The sequence below is a fragment of the Panthera onca genome, chromosome B1 (assembly GCF_046562875.1).
Source record: "Panthera onca isolate mPanOnc1 chromosome B1, mPanOnc1 haplotype 2, whole genome shotgun sequence".
In the NCBI taxonomy this organism is placed as follows: domain Eukaryota; kingdom Metazoa; phylum Chordata; class Mammalia; order Carnivora; family Felidae; genus Panthera; species Panthera onca.
Genome location: NC_138342.1, coordinates 128,667,765 through 128,693,758, shown reverse-complemented (window position 1 = coordinate 128,693,758; position 25,994 = coordinate 128,667,765). Strand labels below are relative to the sequence as shown.

Here is a 25,994-nt window from a genome sequence, read left to right as displayed (position 1 = left end):
CATCTCCTGTAAGAACTTTACCTTTGAATTCACAATTTAACTGTCTTTTGTGCAAGAGGCTTGGCTTTTGGCCCATCTCAGTTTTCAACATGCCTTCCTCACTAAGCTTAATTATTTCTAGCTTTTGACTTAAAGTGAGGGATGTGTGACCCTTCCTTTCACTTGAGCACTTAGAGGCCATTGCACATCATTAATTGGCCTAATTTCAATATTGTGTCTCAGGAAAACAATTACAATAGTAACATCAAAGATCACTGATCACAGATCAACATTATAAATATAATAATAATGAAAAAATTTGAAATATTAGAAGAATTACCAAAATGTGGCACACGGACACAAACTGAGCAAATGCTGTTGGAAAAATGACCGCAATAGGCTTGCAGGGTTGCCACAAACTTTCAGTTCGTAAAAAACTCTCTATCTGCTAAACGCAATGAAGTGCAATAAAATGAGGTATGCCTGGGGTCCCTGGGTGGCTCAGTCGGTTGAACATCTGACTTCAGCTCATGTCATGATCTCATGGTTTGTGTGTTCGAGCCCCACATTGGGCTCGCTGCTGTTAGCCTGTCAGTGCAGAGCCCACTTTGGATCCTCAGTCCCCCTCTCTCTCTCTGCCCCTCCCCTGCCTGCGCTCTTCCAAAATAAATAAATAAATATTTGTTTTAAATGAGGTATGCCTGTACTAAGGAGACAGTGGTGTCTTCTCTTTAGACCTATGAAATGCCAGAGCTATTGAAAAATACATATACAGTGATGAAAAAAAATTACCCTATTCATTTGTATATGCAGAGTCCTCTAGGGGAAGATGAATATTGGTGAGCAGACAGAGACCTGCATCTTTGCTGGTCGGAGGGGCCTAGTTGGGCTATGAGAAGGCCTGGTTGTCCACTGCAATGAGAATTTGGGGGAAAGGTCAGAGAGCAACAGAATGTAGAGCACTGAAGCGTCATGCATCTAGAAGACTAACTACCAGGTGGGATGATTGCCCCTATAAAAGTGTGTCTGGCTGTTCCTGCTAGATAGGGCTGGATGGCTACTACAACATCTTCTATTTGATGGTCACAAAGAGAGAGTTCTTTGTAAAGAGAACAAGGGCAATGATGAAACCAAAGAAGCTGAGTACCTCTGGAAAGGTAAGAATCAGAATTACGCTCGCAAATAGGCCTGCTGAGCAGACCCCACATACTGATGTCCCCCACAAAGCCAGCAGCCAAATCACTCAAGCTGGTGTCCAACTGCAGAAAGTAAGATTTTCTTTAGGATTTGGCAGTAAGGAACACTGCCATCAGTCCATGGATGGCAGTAATACTAACCATAATCACTGGAATGTTGAACATAAGATCAGATCTAGCCATGTGGCCGTACCTGGAGCCAAAGTCCTGAATACCAGGGCAGCCAAGAAGCCCATGAGAAAGATAAAAGAAGTATATTTAGGTTTGGTTCCAGACCTAAGTAGATATGAAGGGGTGAGTTCATAGTGTAGAAAGCATATTGCAGAGTGGGACAGACACTAAATGGCAGCAAGTCCATGATGTAGCTGGCTAGATGCATATTTTTCTTTAATTGGAGCATAATTTACATAAAATGTGTAGATACTAAGTGTACAATTCTGTGAGTTTTGGCAATTCTATACACTCATATCCATCAATAAATGCATAGAGCATTTCCAGCACTGTAGAAAGTTTCTTGTGCCCTTTCCCAGTCAGTCATCACATCCTGCTCTCCTCCCCTGCAGAGGCCATCACTGTTCTGATCTCTACCACCAAGATTTGTTTTGCTTGTTCTAGGATGTCATAAAAATGAAATAATGTATTATCTGCTCTTCTGGATTCTTTTGCTCAACATGATGTTTTTGAGACTCTTCCACGTTGTGTGTAACAGTAGTCTGTTCCCTTTTATTCCTCAGTAGTATTTCATCATAAGAAAACATGAAAATTTGTTTATCCATCTTCCTATTGATTTTTTCCAGCTTTTAGCTATTATGAATAAAGCTGGTATGCATATTTCCCCCTAAGCTTTATTGAGATACAGTTGCCTAGTACTAATATTCTTAAGTCATTTTGTACACATAGGATTTTATCTCTCTTGGATAAATATCTAGGAGTAAATTTGTTAAGTAGTGAAGGAGATAAATGTGTAATTTTATTAAAAAGCTGCTTGCTTTCCAAAGCGTTGTACCACTTTATACTCTATTAGCAATGTTTAAGAATTCCAGTTACTTCACTCCTTACCAGCATTTGGTTTTAACAGTCTGTTGGTATTTTCATTTTCCACCACTATAGTGAGTTATATCTTCTTTTGACACAAAACAGTTACAGTTCTGCAAACAGACTTAGAGCTAATGACACCTGCAGTAATTTCTCAACTTTGACTTCATGAATGGTCTTAGCATATGGAAGCTTACTACCCTTGCTTTCACACTTTCATTGCTTATCACAGCATTATATCCAACAGAGGATTAATCATCGATTAAATTGGTGTGAGTGGATATTTAATACTATTAAGGAATTTTTATTGAAATTTAGAAGTATGTTAATAGGATTGTGATTGTTTTCTTTTTCTTTTTTTTTAAGCTTATTTTGAGAGAAAGAGAAAGCACGAGAGTGTGCAAGAGAGAGCCTGAATTGGGGAGGGGCAAAGAGAGAGGGAGAGAGAATCCCAAGCAGGCTCAACACTGACAGCGCAGAGCCCAATGCTGGGCTCAAGCCCATGAGCCATGAGATCATGACCTGAGCTGAAATCAAGAGTTGAACACTTAAATGACTGAGTCACCCAGGTGCCCCAGGAAATAAAGCAAATTAACTGATGGCATTTGGGCAAAACTTGCAATGAAGAAAAAAAATTAGTTTATAAAATATTTTCTGAATTTGTGTGAATGCACCTGTGTGCCTCTCTGGCTCAGTCCGGGTGTCCTAGTGTTATATTCTGCTGCTAAACCTGAGGTTGATGTGTACATACTTGTGCTGTCATAAATGCTTGTAAAGTTTCAAAGATTATTCTGTCCAGGTCACTGCTACTTTTAGAGTAGACTCCCCTGCCATTTGCCACCAGTGGGTGGGCCAGGATTTAACACAAGTTTCTCTACCCTTTGATGTCCAATATTTTCACTACAATAGATGTCCTGTTGGTGAATCAGAACCTTTAGTATCTATAGGCCTTGACTGGTTTTTATCATACTCCCAACAGGGGTGTTTGATAAACTCCAATAAAATTCAGGGGCCTGCTCACCAAGTATTTTTGGGGGACTGTGTGGGTGGATCTAGAATGTTTAATCCCTGTAGTAATCAAGGCAGGTCTCTTTGACCTGCCACAGAAGGGGGCCCAACTCCTTGTTGGATGCTTTGAGTATTGGAGACCGTATGTGCTTCAGTAAATGGGCCTTCCTGTTCAAGTAAAAATTGCAGCAGCTTTAAGCATCTTCATTTTGCATGAGGTGAGTTGGGTAGTTGGGGTCACAGAATATGGCAATCCCCAGGAAAGGGTCATCTCCTCTGGGCTGCCTCCTAGGTGATAATCAGGACAAAAGTTCTGGGTGAAAGTGGGTATGATTAGAGAAAAGATGAAATTATAAGTATCTCTGCTGGCACCTGAAGAGAAAACATTTTAGATCCTAGAAGGGAGGGAAAGACAGCAATTAACGTACTCTTTGTTTCATTCTCAGTCTTGGCGCTATTGATGTTCTAGGCTGGATAATTAGTGTTGTGAGGTGCTGCTTTGTGCATTGTGGGCTGTTTCGCAGTATCACTTGCCTCTACCCACTAGATGCCATTAGCACCTTCCCCCCAGGTGTGACAAAAAAATGTCTGTGGACATTGCCAAATGTCCCCCGGAGATGAAATTGATCCCAGTTGAGAACTACTAACCTTGATCCAAAACTGCTACCTAAATCATGTGGCAGTTGCATCCAGCATGTCTGATCTTCTACTGGGTTTGTCATCTGTGTCCATGTGCTATGAAAAGAAGAAAACTCATAAAATGAGATGTGATTGGTTCTGAACTAGTTTTGCTATGCCTGATGACAGCAGCAGCAGCTCCACACGTGAATGTGTTGTACAAACTCACCCATCAACACAACCTTAATTCAATCTGGCTGATCTCATGCTTTTGATGTCTGAATGGCTTTGGGTAATACCAAAAATGGCAACTGGAGCTACAACTGTTTGGTGACACTGTCCATGTGACTTGATCAAACCAATGTGATGATAATCCAAATCAGGTTTAACAACAAATTCTGAGGTGAAGTGACCTGTGCCCCTTTGATTGTATTTCTGGATGGGGGAACAAAAATAAGTCATGAGTTGGCTCTCCCCTGGGGACAGGTGTTGCTTTTTTGCTCATCTACTGCCCATGTAATTATTGACAATGACACCTAAGTTTAAACTCTCTTGCATGGTTCATAATGCGTAATGGCCTGGCCATTGAATACATTATGGCTGCCTCAAATAAGAGCAACTGCTACCCCCTTGGACTTATTCACAATTGGCTGAGTATGGAACCCTGGAAAGAATGACTGAGGTAAATACCACAGGTTGGCCTCATGCATTGCTTTGAATCTTGTTGACAGTATGTGGTGTGAGATTCTAACCTGGTGACTAGTCAGAGTGGTTGATGGAGGAGCATATTCATGTGAAAATTGAAGTTTGGCTAAGAACATGTCAATTCTTACTCACTGAGGAGTGCATTGTGAGAGGCAGTCTGCCACCGAGTCCAGGTGTCCCTGCATGTTGTTGGGTATGCCAAGAATACAACTGTCTGCCTGCTCCTTACCTGACCCATTTCTCAGGTTGGTGTTTGCACCTTGCAACCTTGAGGGATGATGTAACGTCTCCCCCTAGAAAAAGAGCAGACTTGCTTCCAGTTAGTTATCCAAGTGCTGAATTTTTAGTGTTCCTCTTCTGTAATGCAACCCACTGTATGATGGATCCTTTGCATTACCTCTGTGGGATTTGAGGAGCATGGGAAACTGTCGCAAATGAACATGAAACTTCGGCTATTGATAGGCTGTGAGTAATAAAGTCCCTTTTATTTCTGAGGAGTCTCATATCTTTTGCCAGTATCCATGAAACTGTGGCGGACTAACTTTTTAAAAAGTTTATAAGTTGGGTAAAATGTCAAACACTGCACAGATCCTAACACTTTCTCCTCCCCAATTATTTTGAATCAGATCTCAAATATCAAATATAAATATCTCAGCATATATTTCTAAAATGATTCTTTAAAAAGAAAACAAGGGCACCTGGGGGGCTCAGTCAGTTAAGCATCTTAACTGAAGCATCTTCGTTTCGGCCCAGGTCATGGTCTCACAGCTTATGGCTGATTTGAAATGAGGTTTTATGTAATGCATCTTCAAAGGTGTCTTGAACGTGTTATGAAACACGTATAACCTGGCAGTGATACGGTGATGTGAAACACATATAAATGTGGCAGTCTGCATTGTGCTGCACCTTAGTGTGAAGTGATGAGTGTGCTGTGTGTGGTCTGTCACTACTCAACTCTGCCCCTGTAGTGCAAAAGGCAGCGACTGACAATACATAAAGCTGAATGAGTGTACTGTGTTCCAGTAAAACTTTGTATATACTGAAATTTGAATTTCATGTAATTTTCACATGTGATGAAGCATTTTTTTTATCCATACGAAAATGGAAAAGCCATTCTCACCTTGTAGGCCATCAAAAAACAGACATTGGGGTGTGCCTGGGTGGCTCAGTCAGTTAAGCGGCCGACTTCGGCCCAGATCATGATCTCGCGGTCCGTGAGTTCGAGCCCCGCGTCGGGCTCTGTGCTGACAGCTCAGAGCCTGGAGCCTGTTTCAGATTCTGTGTCTCCCTCTCTGACCCTCCCCCGTTCATGCTTTGTCTCTCTCTGTCTCAAAAAAAAATAAACGCTAAGAAAAAACAAAAAACAAAAAACAGACATTGGCCAGATTTAGCCCATGGGCAGTAATTCGCTGACAAAATCACCCAGAAATACATCCCAAGGAGTTTATCACATGAATAGTTAGGGACCATAACGGCTGCCAGGAAATCACAGGCAAGGAAGTCCCCGATAAAGGGCACCAAATCAAGGGAATAGAACAAATGCTAAAAACTTTAATTTATGAAAACTATCCCCAAATAGAATTGAAGTTCTATATTCACAGAGTATACTGCATACCTGAGACTATTCAATCAGAACAACTACTACCAAGACACATTTTATAAACTTAATGGATTTAAAAAACTAAAATATTCTTTGGGCTTCTAGCCAAAACCAGAAGTGACTTACAAGGGAAAGAAACTAGATTATCATCTGATTTTCCTTAGCAATCTTTATGCCAGAGGAAAATGTAGTATATTTAAGATGCTCAAACAGTCAAGGATGTTATATTATCCACTTTGACTGTTTGGTTGTTTTTTGTTTGTTTTTTTATATTTTTAATGTTTTTATTTTTTAAAGAGAGACACAGAATCCAAAGGGTGTTATATCCCATAAAAGTGACTTTCAGGTATAAAGCACCCTGACAAATTGTACTAAACATGCAAGAGCTCAGAAAGTACTGCCATGAGAACTTAGGAACTGACCAGAGAACAAGTATCAAAGTAACTACACAGCTATCAACCTAAGGACTGGAAGTGGGTATCAATGACATAGTTGTAGCGGTGAGACTACATAAGGCCTAAGAGGGAGAATAGAAGTAATGGCCATGTGCTCAAACAATGTTAACAGCACAACCATAAAAATTCAGTGGGCCGTATGTCAAATTTTTTTTAAAACTTCTCAGTGATTATACTGGTAGTGGTGAGACTACTGTGCACGCAATGTGGGATAAATAATGATGGCATATTCTATTGTACCATTGTGACACTGAGAATCTCCATGCCTTTTCTAGCTTTTAGAGGGCATTCACTTCCCTTGGCCCATGGTCCTCTTCATCAAAGCTAGTAATATTGGGCAGAATCTTCACATGGCATTATCCCAATCTCTTCTGCCTTATTTTTCCACATTTAAGAACCTGTGTGGGGCACCTGGGTGGCTCATTTGGCTAAGCGTCCTGACTTCAGCTCAGTCATGATCTCGTGGCTGTGAGTCGCTTAACCAACTGAGCCACCCCAGTGCCCCTTCAGTACTGTTTTTGAAGACTGCTGTATCCCTGGTTTTAAGTTTTTGTTTTCCTATGAAAGACCAAAGTAAAATTGTTCCAATTAGAATCAAGTAGAGAAAAGCAAAGTGTGAATACTTAAAAGCTATGTATTAAATGTATAAGGTACTTATGGGGCACCTGGGTGGCTCAGTCGGTTGGGCATCTGACTTGATTTCAGCTCAGATAGTGATCCTAGGGTAGTGGGATCAAGCCCCACGTCTCCACACTGAGCATGGAGCCTGCTTAGGATTCTCTCTCCCCCTCCCTCTGTCCTCCCCCACAATCTAAAATAGTAATAAAAAATATAAGATACTTAAATGGGAAACAGAATTATCCTTCACAGTTTTTTACTGGATGGATGTTATCCACCTTCAAGTTGGCCTAGAAGATAACTTGATTAAACCCACCATCAAACAGTCCAAACCATTTAAAATTCAATCACAAGGGTACCTGTGTGGCTCAGCTGGTTAAGCGTCCAACTTCGGCTCAGGTCATGATCTCACAGTTCATGAGTTCAAGCCCCACATTGGGCTCTATGCTGTTCACACAGAGCCAGCTTTGGATCCTCTGTCCCCCTCTCAAATATCAACATTCTTAGAAAATTCAACCATACATTCTTTTTGGAACCATTTTCAAATGAACCCTTCTAAGAACTATGCCAAGCCCTATTCAGAGATGTAGCAGATTGGAGCTTGACTGTTGACTGTATCATTAAATGATGTCCAACAAGACAAAAAATACCACTTATCTCAATTCCTGGACCCTACCCTCAATATCCACTCTTTTGACCTAACTGTCCACCTTGGAAAGGAAGCCCCTGTCATTTGATATCCAAATGTTTAATGTTTTTTACTGAAAACATTTGCTTCTTCACTATGGGATGTTAATAGGGAGTATCATTCATTCCTTTATTCAACAAATATTGAACTTCTAGGCACTGGAGGTTTAGCAGTGAACAAGACACCCCCTCCCCCCCAAAAAAGGAGTCTTCCTGGAATATTCTAGTAGACACAAGTAAAAGGGAAACAGTATACCTAATTCATCCAGGAATAGTGAGGACAGTCTAGCTAGAAGAGTTAGAGACATTGCAGTAAGAGGTCAGAGGCAAGATCACATGGGCCTTGAGTCATCTCAATTCCACAAGAGGGGGACCTCAGGAGACTAGGTAGTTAACAATCCAGGTAGTAATGGTGGCTTGCTTAAAAGTGATCGTAATGGAGATGGTAAGAAATGGGGAGATTCTTTATTTTGAATAAACTGAATGATCAAGGATGACCAGAGGATTTTGGCCTTCAATATAGGAGTGTTTTGGTTACACTATGATCTGGAATACCATCTTTTTTTTTTTTTTTTTTTTTTTATGTTTATTCTTGAGAGAGAGGGAGTGGGGGAAAGGCAGAAAGCAAGGCAGACACAGAATCTGAAGCAGGCTCCAGGCTCTCAGCTGTCAGCACAGAGCCTGATGCTGGGCTTGAACTCACAAACCTCAAGGTCATGACCTGAGTTGAAGTCAAGCCTAACTGAGCTGCCCAGGCACCCCTGAAATAACCATTTTAGACATATCCAATGTGAAAGGTCTATTTTACATCCAAAGGTATCAAGGAAGCAGTTGATAGACAAAACCTGCAATTCAAAGAAAGGTGTAGGCTAGAAATAAACTGGAAGTCAGTTTGAGATACTGAATACTAGGGAGAGTATGGCTAAATGTCCAAGGACCAAGCCTTAGACCTCCTCTAAAGTCTGAGATGAACTAGTAAGAGTAGCCACTGACAGGAAATCTGAGGTAAGATACTGGAAGAAAATCAACTGTCAAATGTCACTAAAAGCAAATAAAATGTGGGTCATGAATGGACCATTTGGACTTAAAGTCACTGGTAATCTTGACAGCAACAGCTTTTGGGGGTGTCCAATTGCATTATTCACAAGCAAAATTAGAGGGGGGACACCTGGGTGGCTGTTGGTTAAGCACCCAGACTCTTGATTCCAGCACAGGTCATGATCTCTTGGTTCCTGGGATTGAGCCCTGTGTCATGCCCTGCACTGAAAGCCTTGGGATTCTCTCCCTCTCCCCCCTCATACACGCACACTCTCATTTTTTAAAAAATAAAGTATTAGTTACAAAGAATGTGGTTAAACATCAAACTGCTTATCACCCCCCAAAAATATATATGGTTAAGTTCTTTGAGCTTTGCTATAACGGGGGTTTGAGTAGGGTGTTATCTGGAAGGGCAAACTTCAGTATGTATGCTGATGGAAGGGATTGGTTAAACAAACATTGATAAACCTGAAAACAGCTACAGCTATGAGCTTGATTAGACAAGAAGGCAAAAACCTGTTCATATATACATAGATGGTAGGGTGGAAGTAACGGGAATTTGTGAAGTTCTCTTCTCACCCAGTTTAAACGTTCTTTAGGATTTTAAGGTCTTGAGCTGATCAAGAATGAAAAAGTTGGGAGGTGAAAAGGACTAGAACAGAATGGGTAAATGACTAGAGTTAAATACTGGATAGTGGACAGCATCAAATGCCCACTTATTCACAGGTGATCAATAACCAATTTCTCTAGTCAAATTCAACTTCATAGTAAAGGTGAACAGTGTGCCATTTTACTATTGGGAAATGAGCACTTGCAATAAAAAAAAAAAAAAAACTAAATAAAATTAACAGGTTCTTCTCATTGCTCAGTGTAGCAGAGTGGTTCTCCAAGTGTGGTCCCCAGCCATCACCTGAAAACTTGTTTAAAATACAAGTTTTCAGGGACACCTGGGTGGCTCAATTGGTAGAGTGCCCAAGTGGACTTTAGCTCGGGTCATGATCCCAGGGTCCTGGGATCAAGCAGCACCATCAGGCTCTGGGCTGAGCATGGTGCCTGCTTGGGATTCTCCCTCTGCCCCTCTCCCCTGCTTGCATGTATGCTCTAAAATAAAAAAACATTTAAAAAAAGCAAGTTTTCAGGTCTCACCCTACAACTACTGAATAAGAAATTCTGGGGGCAGGGCCCTACCATATCTTAACAAGCCTTTTAGATGGTTCAAGAACCATTTAAAAACACAGGCCATATAGAAAAAAGATTTCATTAACCATCCATAGCACTACCATCCAGATCACTACAGCTTGAAATAGATGACTACCCTTTCACAGCTATTTAGTAACTAAGAGCAATAGATAAAATCCACGAACGGTTCAGAAGAGTTCACATCACTATCAGTTCAAAACATCTGATTCACCGAGTGTATATTACTCAAAAATAATGATCAGAAATTAAACATCACAAATAAGATTTTTTATTTGTCACCATTAAATGTCTGAATTTTAAACAGATTCTTGGACTGGTGGCTCATATCCATCAGCTCGCTCAACTTTAGCACCAGTCTCATCCCCAGTAGCTTTTCCAGAACTGCTACCTTCACCATGAAGCTCCATGAGCTTTCCCACTAAAAGAAAGAAAGAAAATGTTATAGCATACCACTGTCTTAAAACAATGGTCCTCAAAACTATATAACCACAATGGGGGGGGGGAGGAGGAAAAAAAAAGCCATCATCTGGCCTCAAAAAACAAGACACCAATGTACTCTGTTCACACAATTTCTTTCTTTACGAATTTTCACTTACATTCAAACTTGGGCTTCTTCAGCATTTTTACTTTTCTAACGAAGACATCATGAAGTGGATAAATAGACTGACAGGCCTTCTCTATGTCTTTTCCGATGCTGTCTGGAATCCTGCAAAACAGTAATGACAGAAAAGAATAAACCTATACATTATTATACCCACCTCATTTAATCCACTTAAATCCTCTTGTAAGAGTCTATTATTGCCCCTTTACAGGTGGACGTTAAATGATCCAAATTATACAGCTATTTAAATGCAAAGTTAGTATTTGAGCCTTCTGCTTTTTCTGTTCCACCCTCTTAGCCAACTGCATGGGAACATCAGAAAAATGTTTTAACAGTTTTATCAGTGAACATCATCTGGGACCGAAACATTTTGTCATCATCTATTCCCATACATCATTGACTGCAAAGTTTTGTCTATTCAGTTTATTTTCTAATTAAGGCAACGGCATTTCTTTTGCTTCAAGTCTCACCATCTGCCATGAGACTGCTTGATCCATAAGGATGAAGAAACCAAATCACATTTACTTAGCACTTACATTTCATTTCAAGGGATTTAGCTAGACAGTTTCACAGACAGGATTAAAACACAGGTTTGACTCCACCTAGTCTCATATGCTTTCCTTCATCTGAGGGATAACCAGAGATTCAGGGTTATGTTGTATAATGAAAAGAAACACTTACAATTTATTGACAACTTCTTTCAAGTCATTTGTCTGCACCTCTCGGGTCATGATTTCCATCATCTTTTTCCGAATTTGGCGGACCTGTTGGTGCTGAGCATAAGAGGTCTTCCGAATCTGATTGTTGCGTTTTTTAGTAAAACCGACACAAAAGAGACGAAGCAAATACCCATCGGTAGTTTTGACATCAACGTGAGCTTCAATCATGGTCTAGAGAAAAAAAGATATTGTACCAAGTTCAATTTAAAGCCCTCAATTTCTAATATAAAAAAAACTAGAGGATCAAGTACTTATTTTATAATATGAAGTATAACATAAACTACATGCCTAATTTACAGAATTAACTTCCCTGAAGTAAACTTACCAACAGTTACTCCAAATGTTACTATCCTTCGTATCTAATTAAATACCAAGTCCTCTCAACTCTCCTTCTCATCCCCATGTAACACTTCTATCCCCATCTCAACAGCACCCAGCACTCCCATACCTTTTATGTATGCATGCCAGCCTTTTAACAGCCTACCCTTCCCACCCATCAGCCCTTCCCACCCAGTGGAACAACTCTGCAAGATGAGAAAATAGGTTCGAAGACACTCTACAATATGGACATCTACACTTACTCCTCCTTTTTAAAAAAATGTGTTTGAATAGGTTAAATATTGCTATTAACACTAAATGTCTGTATTTTTAAATGTCCTTCCTGTCCCAAACTAGAGCCATGCTGAGAATTAGATATTCAATTTCACAACTAAAATGTAATTAAAAATCTGTTAACTATTCATATCACTCCACAAAGTTAAAAAACGAAAACTCCCTTAGGTAACAACAAAAACTGAATTACCTCCTTGCAATTTGTAAATTAGTTTAATAATACACTTCTAGCAAAAATACCTTAAAATATCTCCAGAAATTCAACCATAAAATCTTCGGGGAATGTCAGAAATAAATCTAACAGTATAATCAGTATGTATCATTTGGGACCAAAACATTTTGTCATCATTCATTCCCATAAACAAAACATTTTGTCATCATTCATTCCCATAAACAAAATATCCCAAAACTCAATGGTTAGCCAGACACATCTGAACCGACGTAGTTATTTCCTGTAATAACAATACTGACCAGATGGTTTGTGTCAAGCTCTTTGCTTAAGCATGTTTACATGGCTTTTATTTCACCTTAACTCCAAGAAGTGATACTCTTACCTGCATTTTAGATAAAGAAATCAAGGTTTGGCAAAGCTTTAAGTTGCTTGCCAAAGAGAACACAGCTGGGAAATGGAGCAAAGACTCCAACCTCACACCAGAGGCTCTGCCACTCTTATCATGCTACATCACAAGAGAAACAAATGTACCAATGAACCTTTTCACTATAAAATTCACTAGATTTTGAGTTTCAAAGATATGCCAAAGACAGACAAAATTGAAAACCTGCACCTAGACATACCCCAACCAACAATCCACGCAGCAGAAAAACTAAGTCTGATAACCCAGTATTAAACCTTGAGAATAAATCTTGAACTCCATTTAAACAAATAAGATGATGGCTTGCTCACAGCTTTGCTCAAATTCAGGAGTGCCACTTCCAGAGTCAGAACTCAGTAAAGACAAGAAAACATCAAGAATTTAAAATGAAACTTACTTCAATTTCATGGTCATAATAACATCACATCCTTGGCCACGCATACCACAGCACCAAGCACTCTGAGGAATTTGTTCTCACCTGCCATTTTTTGACCATGGAGCACATTTTGTCCCGGGTAAGATCCATGCCATGGAAATTAGTCAGGCAGTTTTTGCCCTGAACATCTTCAGTAATTAGCTTGAATTTCCTAAATGCAACTTCATCATTCTGCAAATCAGCCAGGCTTACTTCAAACACACGACCCTTAAGGCCATCAGATGCGATTTCTATAAAACAAAAATTGTCATATCATTAACGTTAGGAACCACATAAAGTCAAGCCAACGAAGAAATGTTCATGCATAAAATTGAACTGAGAAATCAGAAAATTTATGGTACGTTACAAAAACCCTAACTTGTGTTAACCAAATCCATTTGAACACCAATGACCTGACTACGCTCATTAGAAGCTCAAACTACCCAGGCACATTTTCTTAATGATGCTAAAAGCACCACCTTTCTTCTACAAGTATCGCACCAAACACAAGCACCACAGTGGCCAAAGCTGCAACCAAGAACTGACATTTCCTTAAGTTCTCCCACCACAGGACCACCAGCAGACCTTAAAAAAAATACAAAACAAGCATAAAATACTCACTGGTTCCTTGAGTTCTCGTGACTAGTGTTTTTCCAATATTTCTTATATTAAACATTGCTGGTGCTTTTACATCATACCAATCTTTCTTTGAAAATGGATCAACCCTGTAATTTAAAAAACATTTACATTAAGTCTTACCGTAAATCACGTTAATTCTTACTTATTTTTTATTTTTAAACCGATTCCTCATTCTAAGCATTGTAAAAGGCTAATAACTAGCACGTAAGCAACCGGAGTATGTAAGACTCTAGTTCTCAGTGAGGTGAGGGGCGCACATACAAGCCTATCTCTTCCCCACGATGTCTGCTTCATTGTACACACACCGGACACCTTGAAAAAGCTATGCCATAAACGTACACACTCCCCACCATCGGTTTTTCCACTACATAAGCAGCACTGCTTCAGAATAACATGCAGGTCTCTTGAACCCCTGCCTTTAAATAACAAGCACGTCTCCTGAACTTCACTGGTGCATGAAAACTCCTACTGGTAACTCAGAATCTTCAGGGACTCACGCGAGCTCTTAGGAACTCCAAGGTCCCACCTGCCCCAAAGACATTAAGGGACGCGCGGTCCTGGGCAAATGACTTCCTCAACTCATAGAAGTAGCATCGCTTTCCCGTGGAATTTACAAAGCCAGGGAGCACGCAATACCGAACACGCCAGTCCCGAGTAGCGACGCCAATTTGGCTCACAAGGAGTGCGCACAAGACCACCAAGGCTAAAGGAAAGGAACCTGCCCGCTGCGACACAGAAAACCCAGATCCACCAGGCCACCGTTCGAAGGTTCCCAACCAGGCACGGCGCGCAATCCAACTGGCATCATCGCCATCCGGCAGACGCCGCCATCCAGAACCCGCCCGCCGACACCAGAAGAACGCCAAAAAGCTGGGGGCCAAAACAGAAGCCACTTACACTTTCTTCTTGGCTCCCTTTTTGCCGCCTTTCGTAAGGCGCTTGTTCTTGCCTACCGCCATGGCGCTGCTCAGGGAGCCAAAAGGGCGGAAGTGTAACTCGCGCGAGAACTTAGGCGTACGGGGCTAGGCGTGCCATCTACGTGACCTTCGATATTGCGTTTTTCCGGCCCCTAGAGTATCGCGACAACAGAAAGAGGAACTCCTCAGATTGCAGCTGCGACAGCGCCCTCTAGTGTGTGGAGACTGCACAGCACGAGCGGCGTGCACTGCCCTCTCGGTTCTGTGCTGGGGAGGCGCGGGCGCTGGCGGCCTGAGGTGCACCGTGGGGGTTGCTGGTGGTTTCCGTGGCTCTGGAGCCCGGAAGTAAGTGGAAGGAAACAGCCTCTCCATATTGTTAAAAGCGAACTTACCAGTTCACCTGGTTTTTTTGGAGGGTATGGGACTTGGAATCAGACAGCAGATCCAGTTTCAAATGCTAGTTTCAATATTTAGCCTGGTGACTTGTCTACCTTCAGTTTCCTCGTATTTAAAAGGACATAGTAATGTAGTCTGCCTCACAAGATTATAAGTAGGATTAAATAAGTATAACTTTGGAGCTATGATAGGAAAAGATAGGATTCAGTAAGCAGAACGGAAGAGGAAGAGGCTAAGGCTTGACGGTCCCCGGGTGGGGAAAAAGACATTTTAAAACATTTCCAGCAATGTACGACCTGGAGCAAACTCCCTCAGGAGTAAAGCTCCTCTTGAGAATGTAGCAGACACCACCCACTCCGCCTCAGGTACCCCTCAGGAATTTGACAAAAGACTAAAACTGCGTAGTAGACCTTAAAACCAAGGTGTGGGCATAGACCACCCCTCGCTTAATGGAAAAGAACCAATCAAAAAGGAATGACTAGGTATTCGGATTTATCAGGCCAATAAGTGTAGCGAACCTGAGAAGAGACGAGGGGTAAGGAAAGGGGGCCAGGATCAAAACCCTATAGAACAAAGGCCCTTGCCTGTAGTCACGGGCATTCGCTTTGAAATGCCCGTCTTAAAGTTGCCTGCTGCTCATTTTATTTTGTGTCCACCTCTTCGAGGCGATGAGACCATGAATCCCAGGTATTGAGGTTAAAAATCCTGGGGCGCCTGGGTGGCTCAGTCGGTTGAGCTTCCGACTTCAGCTCAGGTCACGATCTCAGGGTTCGTGAGTTCGAGCCCTGTGTCAGGCTCTGGGCTGACGGCTCAGAGCCTGGAGTCTGCTTCCGATTCTGTGTCTCCCTCTCTCTCTGCCCCTCCCCCATTCATGCTCTGTCTCTCTCTGTCTCAAAAATAAATAAACATTAAAAAAAAAAAATTGAAAAAAAAAATTGGGGGCGCCTGGGTGGCTTGGTCGGTTGAGTGTCCGACTTCCGCTCAGGTCATGATCTCACGGTGCGTGAGTTTGAGCCCCGTGTGGGGCTCTGTGCTGACAGCTCAGAGCCTGGAGCCTGTTTCAGATTCTGTGTCTCCCTCTCTCTGTGACCCTCCCCCGTTCATGCTCTGTCTCTCTCTGTCTCAAAAATAAATAAAAACGTTTAAGAAAAAAAATTAAAAAAAAAAATCCTGCAACGTAGGTGCTAGTAATGTTACGCATGTTGATATGGGGTGCTGGTTGGTGGGGAATGTCATTGGCGAACATCAAGTTACACACTTGTATACTTTTCTATAGGTTTATTATACATAGATAGGAGGTTACTGTGATTGTTTCCCTGAGGAAGTATGGTTCCTAGTGTCCCCAGATATTTTAAGTTTTCAAGAAAAGCTGGAAATTGACAAAATTTTCCATTTTTGCAACTGATGCAAAAAACAAAACACAACACCTTTTTTTTTTTTTTTAATTGTAGGGGTTTAGCAAAATACATCCTGGTTAGATGTGGCCCGAAAGCTTCAAGTGTGCAGCCCCCTGGAAGCCTGGCCCTTACAAGCTTGGTACTCAGCCAGAGGTATGTTGACATCTCTTAACATCCTCTCTGACAAAAACTGCTGTGACCTTGGGGTACCTGGATGGCTCAGTCTGTTGAGCATCAGACTCAGGTCTCACAGACTCAGGTCATGATCTCACAGTCATGGGATGGAACCCCTCATCCATGCTTGGGATTCTCTCTCTCCCTCTTTCTCTGCCCCTCCACTGCTTGCACTCTCTCTCAAAATAAATAAATACTCATTTTTAAAAAATTCTCTCCCTCTGCCCCTTCTCTACTTTCTCTCTAAAAAATAGAAGTAAAAAGAATTTATAAAGTTCCCTAGACTAAAGAGCTTTCTCCTCCATTCATTCCTTTTCCCTCAGCAGCAAGCAAATACTTGTGCCTTTGCAAAACAGCTCAGCTTCACTTCTTTCAGTAAGAGATTGAATTCCCAAACAAACAGGCTTTCCTTCAGCCCTGCTCCCAGAAGACGTAGCACTACCTAACTTCTCAGAATTCTGGATTAAATGTGCTCCTTTTTCACTGTAAGCAGGGCGCACACAGTGCAGTTGCTTGTGCACGGTTACTTCTGTTACTTGTGCCCCCTTCTCCTAGCACATCCTAGGCCCTCAGAATATTTGTTGGATACTCAAATAAGGGGTTGATGACATCAGTGGTGTTCCCAGTCTTTTGGACTCTGTGGATCAATCCAGATTCTCAAAATAATTTTGGAACCAGAACTGCAATTTTAAATTTTCACCAAGCTGTTAAAGACAAAAGACAACTGCCATTTACTGTCAGCATCACTTCATTTTAAATTATTTTGACCTGCAAAATAAAAATAAGATACCCTCTAAAAAGTCAGTTCTTTTGGGGCGCCTGGGTGGCTTGGTTGGTTAAGCATCCGACTTCGGTTCAGGTCATGATCTCACGGTCCGTGGGTTCGAGCCCCGCGTCGGGCTCTGTGCTGACAGCTCAGAGCCTGGAGCCTGTTTTGGATTCTGTGTCTCCCTCTCTCTCTGCCCCTCCCTGTTCATTCTCTGTCTCTCTCTGTCTCAAAAATAAATAAATGTTAAAAAAAAAAAAAAGTCAGTTCTTTTAAATCAGTCAACTTTATGAAAACATGCTTAGAACTTATTTTTCTTGTCTCACTGCAGACTAGTGAAAACTAGTGACCAGTGAAAATCAATGAGTCCTTTTAAATATACTATTAAGTCTAATAAACTCTCTTTATTAATTCTATACTTTCTAGTAAATTTGACTAAGTTTACTTCATAGTTGGCAGTTCACTAGTTTAAAACCTTCCCGGTGGAAAATGTTAGAGACCCGCAGGCTACCTACTCCAGAATAAAAACCAAACTTGTCTTCTTCCTGGTCTGATTCCTCATTCTGCCCAAGGGTAAAAAGCCACAGGGGAGGTGTTAATGAAGTCAGTTGCATCTAGTTTCTTCTAGTAACACCAGCACCTAAGGGATTTGTCAGAGGTACGTATTTGAATCCTCAACTATGCTTTGTAATAAAAGCTTTTTTAAAAAAAAAACGATGTTCCTTGACATTGTTACATTAAATGGTACAATTATCGGTTTTAATTTAATTATGTTGAATAAAAGCACAGGACGTGTGAAATCAGGTTATTGGGTCTAAACCATCTGAGAATTTCAAAATTCAGATAAAATGGAACAGAAAGATGTCAGAAGACATCAAATCTAGTAAAGTGTCAAATTGTTTCATTAATTTTCTTTTCATCTGTGACTGAACTATTAAATTGATCTAATGATTTTTAAATTTTGATTACTGTCTTTTATTTCTAAAAGGTTAATTTAGTTCTTTTTCAATTTACGTCACTTTGTAGCTTCTTATTCTTTGCAGGCATCTTCAACGTAGATTTAAATCCAGTAAGTGTAAGTGTTTTACAGTCACCATATGATAATCCAGTATCTGAAGTCTATCAGTCTGTTTCTATTGTCTTTTTCTGCTGGCTCTCTGCATAGAGTGTAGTTCCCTTGAGTTTCTAGTTGTCTTTGTGTACTGGTCATTGCATTTGAAAACTAGTATTTGTGGGAATAATTTGAGGCCTGTGATGAAGATACCCTCTTTCAGAAAGGATATGCATATCCTTCTGCCGGAGTCCTCCAGGCATTTAAACCACCTTTTTTGACTTAAGGCTTCCTGGGCAACCCAGGAGGTAAAAACCCAGCTATAATTCCTTGTAGATGTCCTACTAGATTCAGCTCTTAATGGTTTAGCTCTTTGAGGTCACAGTATGTTGAGGGGAGAATCTCCTGTTAGACTTCACACATTCTGTGGACCCTGGGATTGGATTTATGTCTCTGTTACCCAGGGTGGCTGTCCAAGTAAATGTTTCAGTTTCCTGGAACTGAGAAATATGTTTAGCTTGTTATTTGTTTATCTTGTTTATTTCTCTCCCCCCACCCCTCCTGTTTGAACAAGTAATTCGCTATTAAAAAGAATAGCATTTTAATAGAGTTTTGGTTTGCGAGCTTGGGGAATAGCGGGTTATTTATTTAAAATGGTTAGAAATTTCTTCCATAGATGAAGAAATTTGAGGAAATCTTTCTTTGTTATCCTAAATTTTAAAAGTCTCCATTCTGTTCATCTTGATGAAATAAATGCAAATTTGTTTCTTTTTACTGATGACATTATCTTAAATGCTTAAATATTACTAAATCCTAACCACAGTGCAGTGAAACTGGTGCTCTCTCGTTCATACTTGTTGGTATTTTACAATTATAAGCCATTTGAAAAGTCATTTGTCAATGTGATTCAAAAGCCCTCAGTGTCCTGGAAACATATCATAAGGAAATAATTCAAAACTGGGAAAAACCTATATGTGTAAAGATTTTATTCAGAGTCTTAATCATAAAATTAGATGATTAGAAATAGCCTAAATGCTTTAAAATAAGAAAATAGTTATGTAAATTATGATACATCCATTTGCTATATTGTTATGCAGCCATTATAAATCATAAGTATGAACATCGTTTAGACAAGTGGAAAATGCTTATGATCAAGTGGCAATGCAGGATACAAAATTTATATACATCTTGACTATAACTATGTAAAAGGCAAAAGGCAGTAAAAAAAAAAGACATCAAATACAAAAAAACTTACCAACTTAAAATTTCCCAGGTTATTTGGTGAGCCCATCTATATCAGACTCAGGAAATCAACATAGTTGTACTAAAGTGGCACTACTTTTTTCTTCTGTGTTTGTCAAGTTTCCTATGACATTAAGTATAAAGTGAATAATTTAAAAATAGGTATAAAAATAACATGTTGATGGGGCACCTGTCTGACTCAGTCAGTAGAGTATACAACATTTAATCTCAGGGTCATGAGTTCAAGCCCCACATTGGGTATGGAGCCTATTTTTAAAAAATTAAAAAATAGTAACATTGGTGATGGTTGCACAACTATGAATTTACTGAAAAAAATTTAATTGTATATCTTAAACGGGGAATTTTATAGTATGAGAGTTGTATCTGAAAAAGCTGCTGTTAAAAAATTAAAAATATAATTTCTAAAGTGAATATTATTTTTTTAAAGGTTTTATTTTTAAGTGATCTCTATACCAAACATGGGGCTTGAACTCTCAATCCCAAGATCTAGAGTCACATGCTCTACTGATTGAGCCAGTCAGGTGCCCCTAAAGTGAACATTATTTATGAAATATCCCAGTGTTTGCTTTTTTTGAAGTTTTTAATTTGCCAATCCTGTAGTCTTATAGTTTTTGTTTTCTTTTCTTTTTTTGAGAAAATTATAAAACTTTATTGAGAGGTATTTGAAAAGGCAAAATAAATAGAGCTATATCATGTCCATGAATTAGAAGACTCAACCTTGTAATTACTCTATAAATTCAATACAAATCCAATAAAAATTCCAACATTTTTGTTTTGTTTTAGAACTTATCAATCTAATTCTAAAAGTTGTACAGAAGAGCAAATGGCTAAGAATAGCAAAGGTATTCCTAAGTAAGAAAAATTTGGTGATTTTTTTGGAGCTGGAGGTAGGATTTGCCCTGAGATATCAAGGCCATTTTCTAGGGGTGCCTGGGTGGCTCAGTCGGTTAGGTGTCTGACCTCAGCTCAGGTCATGATCTCATAGTTCATGAATTCAAGCCCTTGGAATTCTCTCTCTCTTCCTCTCTCTTTGCCCCTCCCTCACTTGCACTTTCTCTCTCTCAAAATAAACAAATAAACTTAAAAAAAAAAAAAAAAAGAGACCATTTTCTAAAGTTATACAGGATGGTATAGTATTGCCCCAAGGTTAGACAAATTGGCCAGTGAGTCAGAATAGAAACCATCAACAGATACACACACACACACACACACACACAGACTTCATTTATGAAAGATCTGGTGTTAGAGATAAGTGGGGAAATAATTAACTACCCGGCAAATGGTGCTGGGATAACCACCACTTATCCATATGGGGAAAGTATTATATTAAACTTCTATCTCATATTTTTCACAAAAATCAGGGAAGACTAAAGACAAATGTGAAAAGCAAAACTATAAAATGTTTACAATTCAGTAAAGAATATCTCTATGACTTTGGGTAGGAAATGAACTCCCTACCACCAACCTAATTTATATTCAGCTTTATAAGATACTTTTCAAAACCTGTTACTTCCAGAAGGACATGGTTGACAAGCCATGACACCTTTCAAACTCTGCTCCCCCAAAAGTCAACAGTCTTCTGTTGCTGTTTTGAACAGGCACGGTTCTCAGAATTGGTGGATATTTTCCATGAGGCATGTAATAAGATCTTTTCACAGGTCAACTCTGACATGAAGGAAACGTACTAAAAACTCCAAGATTATCAATGGGATGATCTGCAAACTACAAACAGGAATCTTGGGTCTTTTGAGCAACACCATCTTGATGTTTTCACCCAAAAGCCTGAGTACCTGACACAGGATTTTAGGGGTTCCAAAGCCATATCATAACTACTTCAGGAAGTCAAGCATATGTGCTGATGGCATCAGGAAAGAAGACATGAAGTTTTGCTTCCCTATGCTGTAAGGCTTCTAAGCCAAAGACATGTGTGAATGTCAGAAAATCTTCCCCCGGGAACCAAGAATAATCTTAAAAAAAAAAACCAAAAAACAAAAAAAACAAAACGAGGATAGAAGATCCCCCATTTCAATCTGGCTTCTGAGACATTGTATTAGTGGTATTTACACCTTTCACAAAAGACAACAACAATGTGTCTTGTATGCTAACAACATCAGTTTGAAAGAAAAAACCAAATTCTACGTTTTCATAAAACCTGACTGAAGAAAAATAGTATTTGAAACAGTAGCACAGAGCACTAGAAGCACAGAGCTATCAAAAACGTACACTTCACTTGGTATTCCCAGTGTGTTCTGCTTTCTGTGACTGGACTGTGGAAGCATCTAGGTTCTTTGCAGCATTGCTCCCATCCTTGCCACCATCTGCTTTCCCCTTTCTCCCTTTGGGCAACTTCTCTCCTTTCTTTACAGCAGACTTTTTAGGCCTGGGTTCTGGTTTTGGAGGAGCAGGGTTAGCAGACAACTGTGCCGATCTACTCTGTGGCTCATCCTTCACCTTCACCTTGTCACCTTTAGGATCTCCTTTTGCCTTTCTCTTGGTCCTGGTGGCAGCAGTAGTTGGCAGGTGGCTTTGTCAGTCCAGGGAGAGGGGTGGTGGTTGTCTTCCTCATGCTGCTCCTAGAAAGATTTCTTTAAAAGGGGTGCCTGGGTGGCTCGGTTGGCTGAGAGTCCAACGCTTGATCTCAGCTCAGGTCTTGATTTCAGGGTTGTGAGTTCAAGCCCTGTGCTGGGCTTCACACTGGGTGTGAAACCTACTTAAAAAAAAAAAAAAAGACTTAAAAAAAAAAAAGGAAACTTATCAGGAGACCACCGGCTGACTCTCCAGAGACCCAAGTACCACACCCTCTGAGAGGTGTGGGCTCCCAGCTGCTTTCCACCTCACAGGTGCCTTCAGCTGGGGCAGGGCTGGCATGGGCTATAGTCTTATAATTAAATATCATTCTCTCTTTGATCCTCCCAGCTCTCTCCCCACTGCTACCAACACAGCTGTCCTTTCTCATGTAGAACTTCATTCTCTTTAATACATCTGTGATACTGAGATGTATAATAAGAAATAGATATATTTCATCTTCATCTGGGTTGCTGGTACAGATCTCCCAAAACATTTGGAATTTCCTAGGTGATGAGATTAGTAAAGGTGTCTAATTTTGTTTATAGTGACATTTGGAAGCACCTAAGGATAGGGGCTGGTTTCCAGAAAAACCAACCATGTAATTATAATGTTGGAGTTTTCCATCCCATCCCCCTGACCTTCCTGTAGGGAGATGGGCTGGAGGTTGAGTTCAATCACCAATGGTCAGTAATTGATCATACCTATGTAATGAAGCCTCTTTAAAAACCTAGGTTTGTGAAGACATGGAGATGTGGGGAGATAGGTATGTTTGGAGAGAGCATGGAAGTTTTACACCCTTTCCCCATACCCTGCCTATGCATCTCCTCCATCTGGCTGTTCTGAGTTATATCCTTTTATAATAAATCAGTAATCTAAATGTAAGTAAAGTTAACTTATTAACTTAGTAAAGCAAGTAAAATGTTTTCTGGAGTTCTGTGAGCCACTCTAGCAAATTTAATTGAACCCAAGGAGGGGGCTTTTGGGAGCTCAGAGCCATAGTCAGCCAGAAACAGGTGACAACCTGGACTTGGCAATTAGCATTTGAAGGGGGGCGGCAGTCTTGAAGGACTGGGCACTTCACCTGTAAGATCTGAATCTATCTATGGGTAGACAGTGTCGGAATTGTGTTCAACTGTAGGACATCCAACTGGTGTCTGAGAATTGCTTCTTGGCATGCGAATGATCCCCACAGATACTGCAATGGGTTCCAGGATCATTTAACATCACTTTCTCCCAGTGTCTAAACACTTCCTGATCTCATTTCCTTTTCCTCTCAGCTGCAGCTTGTAATTGCTCATCTGAGCAACAAACTTCCTCACCAAACTCTATACTTCCTTGTAGGCTTACCCCTGTCTGACCCTTCCCAGAAAACCCTAAGCCTAGTTCAGTACTCTATCTACCTTCTGTGGTTGTACGCATCCCAGTTTTTTCACTCCTCCCTGTATTGACCTTATTCAGTCCCTCCTTCACTGATTCTGGGTTTGATCATGTGACTTGCTTTGGTCAAGGGACATTAGCAACTATGACTCAAGTAATGACTGAAAAAATGCTGGCACATACAGATCTTGCCATCTGCTCTTTAGAACAATGAGTTCACTTAGAAGCCTGAGCTAGCTGGCTGGGGAATGAGAGATCTTTTAAAGTAGAAATAAATAGAGCTGAGGTCTCTCCAGAACAACCAGTCTGCCAACTATCAGGTATTTGAATAAGGCAGTTCTAGACCATTTCATCCAACTGAGCTGGCCTAGAACAGAACCACCTGCTGACATTTAGAATCACAAGATATAGGGGCTCCTGGGTAACTCAGTCAGTTAAGCATCTGACTCTTGGTTTTATAACTCAGGCCACCATCTCATGGTTCATGGATTCAAGCCCTGCGTCAGGCTCACACTGACAGTGCAGAGCCTGCTTGGGATGCTCTCTCTCTGCCCCTCTCCCACTCACGCTCTCTCAAAATAAATTTAAAAACTTTAGAATCATGAGAAATAATACGTATTTGTTGTTTTAAGTCATGGAGTGTTGGGAGAATTTGTTTTGCACCAAAAACTGACATGCATTTTCACTAACCTTACATTTACCCTTACCTTCATAGCATGATTAGAAATTATCTAATAGAGATTATCTAATATCTAACAGTTCTAGCCTGCACATTTCAGGCTGGAACTATCAGAAATTAATGGTATCACATCTCACTTGGGTTCTTGGGGTCTCTGTCAGTCGTTTTACCTGTCAGCTACCTTTCCCCTGCCTTTCAGTACCTGACCATTCCCTTCCCTCACCACGCTCCTCCCATCCCCAGTTCAGTCCTATCCCCTATCATTTAAGAAAATGACTTTGTTGCCTGCTTGAGATAATTTGGGGCTTGCAGGCTACAGTGAGGACTATGGATGTTTTTCTGAATAGGCTAAGAATCCACTGGAGGTTTTGGAGCAGTGGAGGGACACTCTAGCTGTTGTGTGGACAATACAATGTAGTAGAGCAAGAATAGATAAAAAGAGATGGTGGTGGCTTGGTTTAGGGAGATTGCGAAGGAAGTGCAGAGTGTGGAGAGTGGTGGAAACAGGGCCCCATTTATGGAGATTAACATGTAAATAACATCCTCTGGAGTAGTGAAATGCAGTTGTCCTGGGCAAAGGGATACAACTGAAAATTCTGGTTATATTTTGAAGATAAGAACCAACAGAATTTGCTCATGAATTTTGTGTGGGAAGAAAAAGAGGAATCAAGGATAATCACATTGTATAATAATAATTTTATCAAATTGGTGCTTAACTATCCTACCCCCTCTGAGCAGAAGGCAGACTCTGTCCTAAGTATCTTTCTTTGTATACTAGTCTTGAGTGAATAAATGAATGACTCAACTAATGGATAAATCCTGGTTAATATTTTTAGGTTAGAGAAGATTACCTATTTTCTTTGAAAAGATCACTTTCTTCTTGCTTTTCTATTTACAAAGTGAAAATAGTGTATAATAATGAAGTCTCATTGCATTGTAGGTGGGATTATTGAAATGTACTCTACACTAGTGCTTCCCCAAATGCAGTCATCAGAATGATTACCAGTCAACAAATATTATCAGTTGGCAATGAGATAAGGAGTTTTTGACAGAATGAAATCAACTGTGTCACTAAACACACTATTCAGCTGGCTTTTCCTTCCATAGTGAAACTTTGTCTCTTAAGGAAGTAGTATGCTGATTTGCATTCTGACGTAAGCTCCGTACCTTGTTGCCAACTGGCACCTTTTGTTACATTACAACCAAGGATCCACTGGATTTTCTGAATCTTATCAAATATTTTATTGGACAGGCCAAACATATTAAAGCCTGGTAAATTTCTTTTATGTATGTATGTATGTGTGTATGTTTATTTTTGAGAGAGAGAAACACAGAGTCCAAAGAATCCAAAGCAGGTTCCAGGCTCTGAGCTGTCAGCACAGATCCTGAAGCAGGGCTTGAACCCATAGACCATGAGATCATGACCTGAGCCAAAGTCGGGCACTTAACCGACTGAGCCATCCAGGTGCCCCCCCTGGCAAATTTCTTAATAGTCCCAAAACAATCTGCAGAGTTATATAAAGGGGATGATGTATTTAAAAATGAGAAAATTATTTTTGAAAGGACTTTAAATATTTTTTAAAAATTATTTTTAAGTAATGTCTACACCCAAAGTGGGGCTCAAACTCAAAACCCCAAGATCAAGAGTCATGCTCTGCTGACTGAGCCAGCCAGGTGCCCCAGGACTT

At 40.4% G+C, this 25,994-nt stretch overlaps 2 protein-coding genes, 1 long non-coding RNA gene and 2 other non-coding genes across 5 annotated transcripts in view; 1 reads left to right on the top strand and 4 right to left on the bottom strand.

Annotated features, from left to right (window-relative positions):
- Nucleotides 1-10,384: 10,384 nt before the first annotated feature.
- Nucleotides 10,385-14,745, bottom strand: LOC132692028 (small ribosomal subunit protein eS1). The gene is made up of 6 exons (XM_060654014.2): nucleotides 14,616-14,745; nucleotides 13,701-13,804; nucleotides 13,143-13,330; nucleotides 11,422-11,630; nucleotides 10,736-10,845; nucleotides 10,385-10,557 (listed from the first exon to the last, which is right to left on the bottom strand). Exons 1-6 carry the CDS (start codon nucleotides 14,675-14,677, stop codon nucleotides 10,436-10,438), a joined length of 795 nt encoding a protein of 264 aa, XP_060509997.1. The 5' UTR covers nucleotides 14,678-14,745; the 3' UTR covers nucleotides 10,385-10,435.
- On the bottom strand, nucleotides 11,052-11,125 carry LOC132693473 (small nucleolar RNA SNORD73). The gene has a single exon (XR_009616841.1). It is a non-coding gene; the product is annotated as a small nucleolar RNA SNORD73 (small nucleolar RNA).
- Nucleotides 12,353-12,425, bottom strand: LOC132693472 (small nucleolar RNA SNORD73). The gene has a single exon (XR_009616840.1). It is a non-coding gene; the product is annotated as a small nucleolar RNA SNORD73 (small nucleolar RNA).
- The window catches only part of LOC144616132 (uncharacterized), a 24,103-nt gene continuing 12,846 nt past the window's right edge, over nucleotides 14,738-25,994 (top strand). The window contains exons 1-2 of the long non-coding RNA XR_013555117.2: nucleotides 14,738-14,980; nucleotides 16,483-16,581. This is a non-coding gene — a long non-coding RNA (uncharacterized LOC144616132). The remainder of the gene's footprint in view (nucleotides 14,981-16,482; nucleotides 16,582-25,994) is intronic.
- LOC132692991 (high mobility group nucleosome-binding domain-containing protein 4-like) lies at nucleotides 21,659-22,650 on the bottom strand. Its single transcript, XM_060655809.3, has 2 exons — nucleotides 22,481-22,650; nucleotides 21,659-22,206 (listed from the first exon to the last, which is right to left on the bottom strand). Exons 1-2 carry the CDS (start codon nucleotides 22,648-22,650, stop codon nucleotides 21,909-21,911), a joined length of 468 nt encoding a protein of 155 aa, XP_060511792.2. The 3' UTR covers nucleotides 21,659-21,908.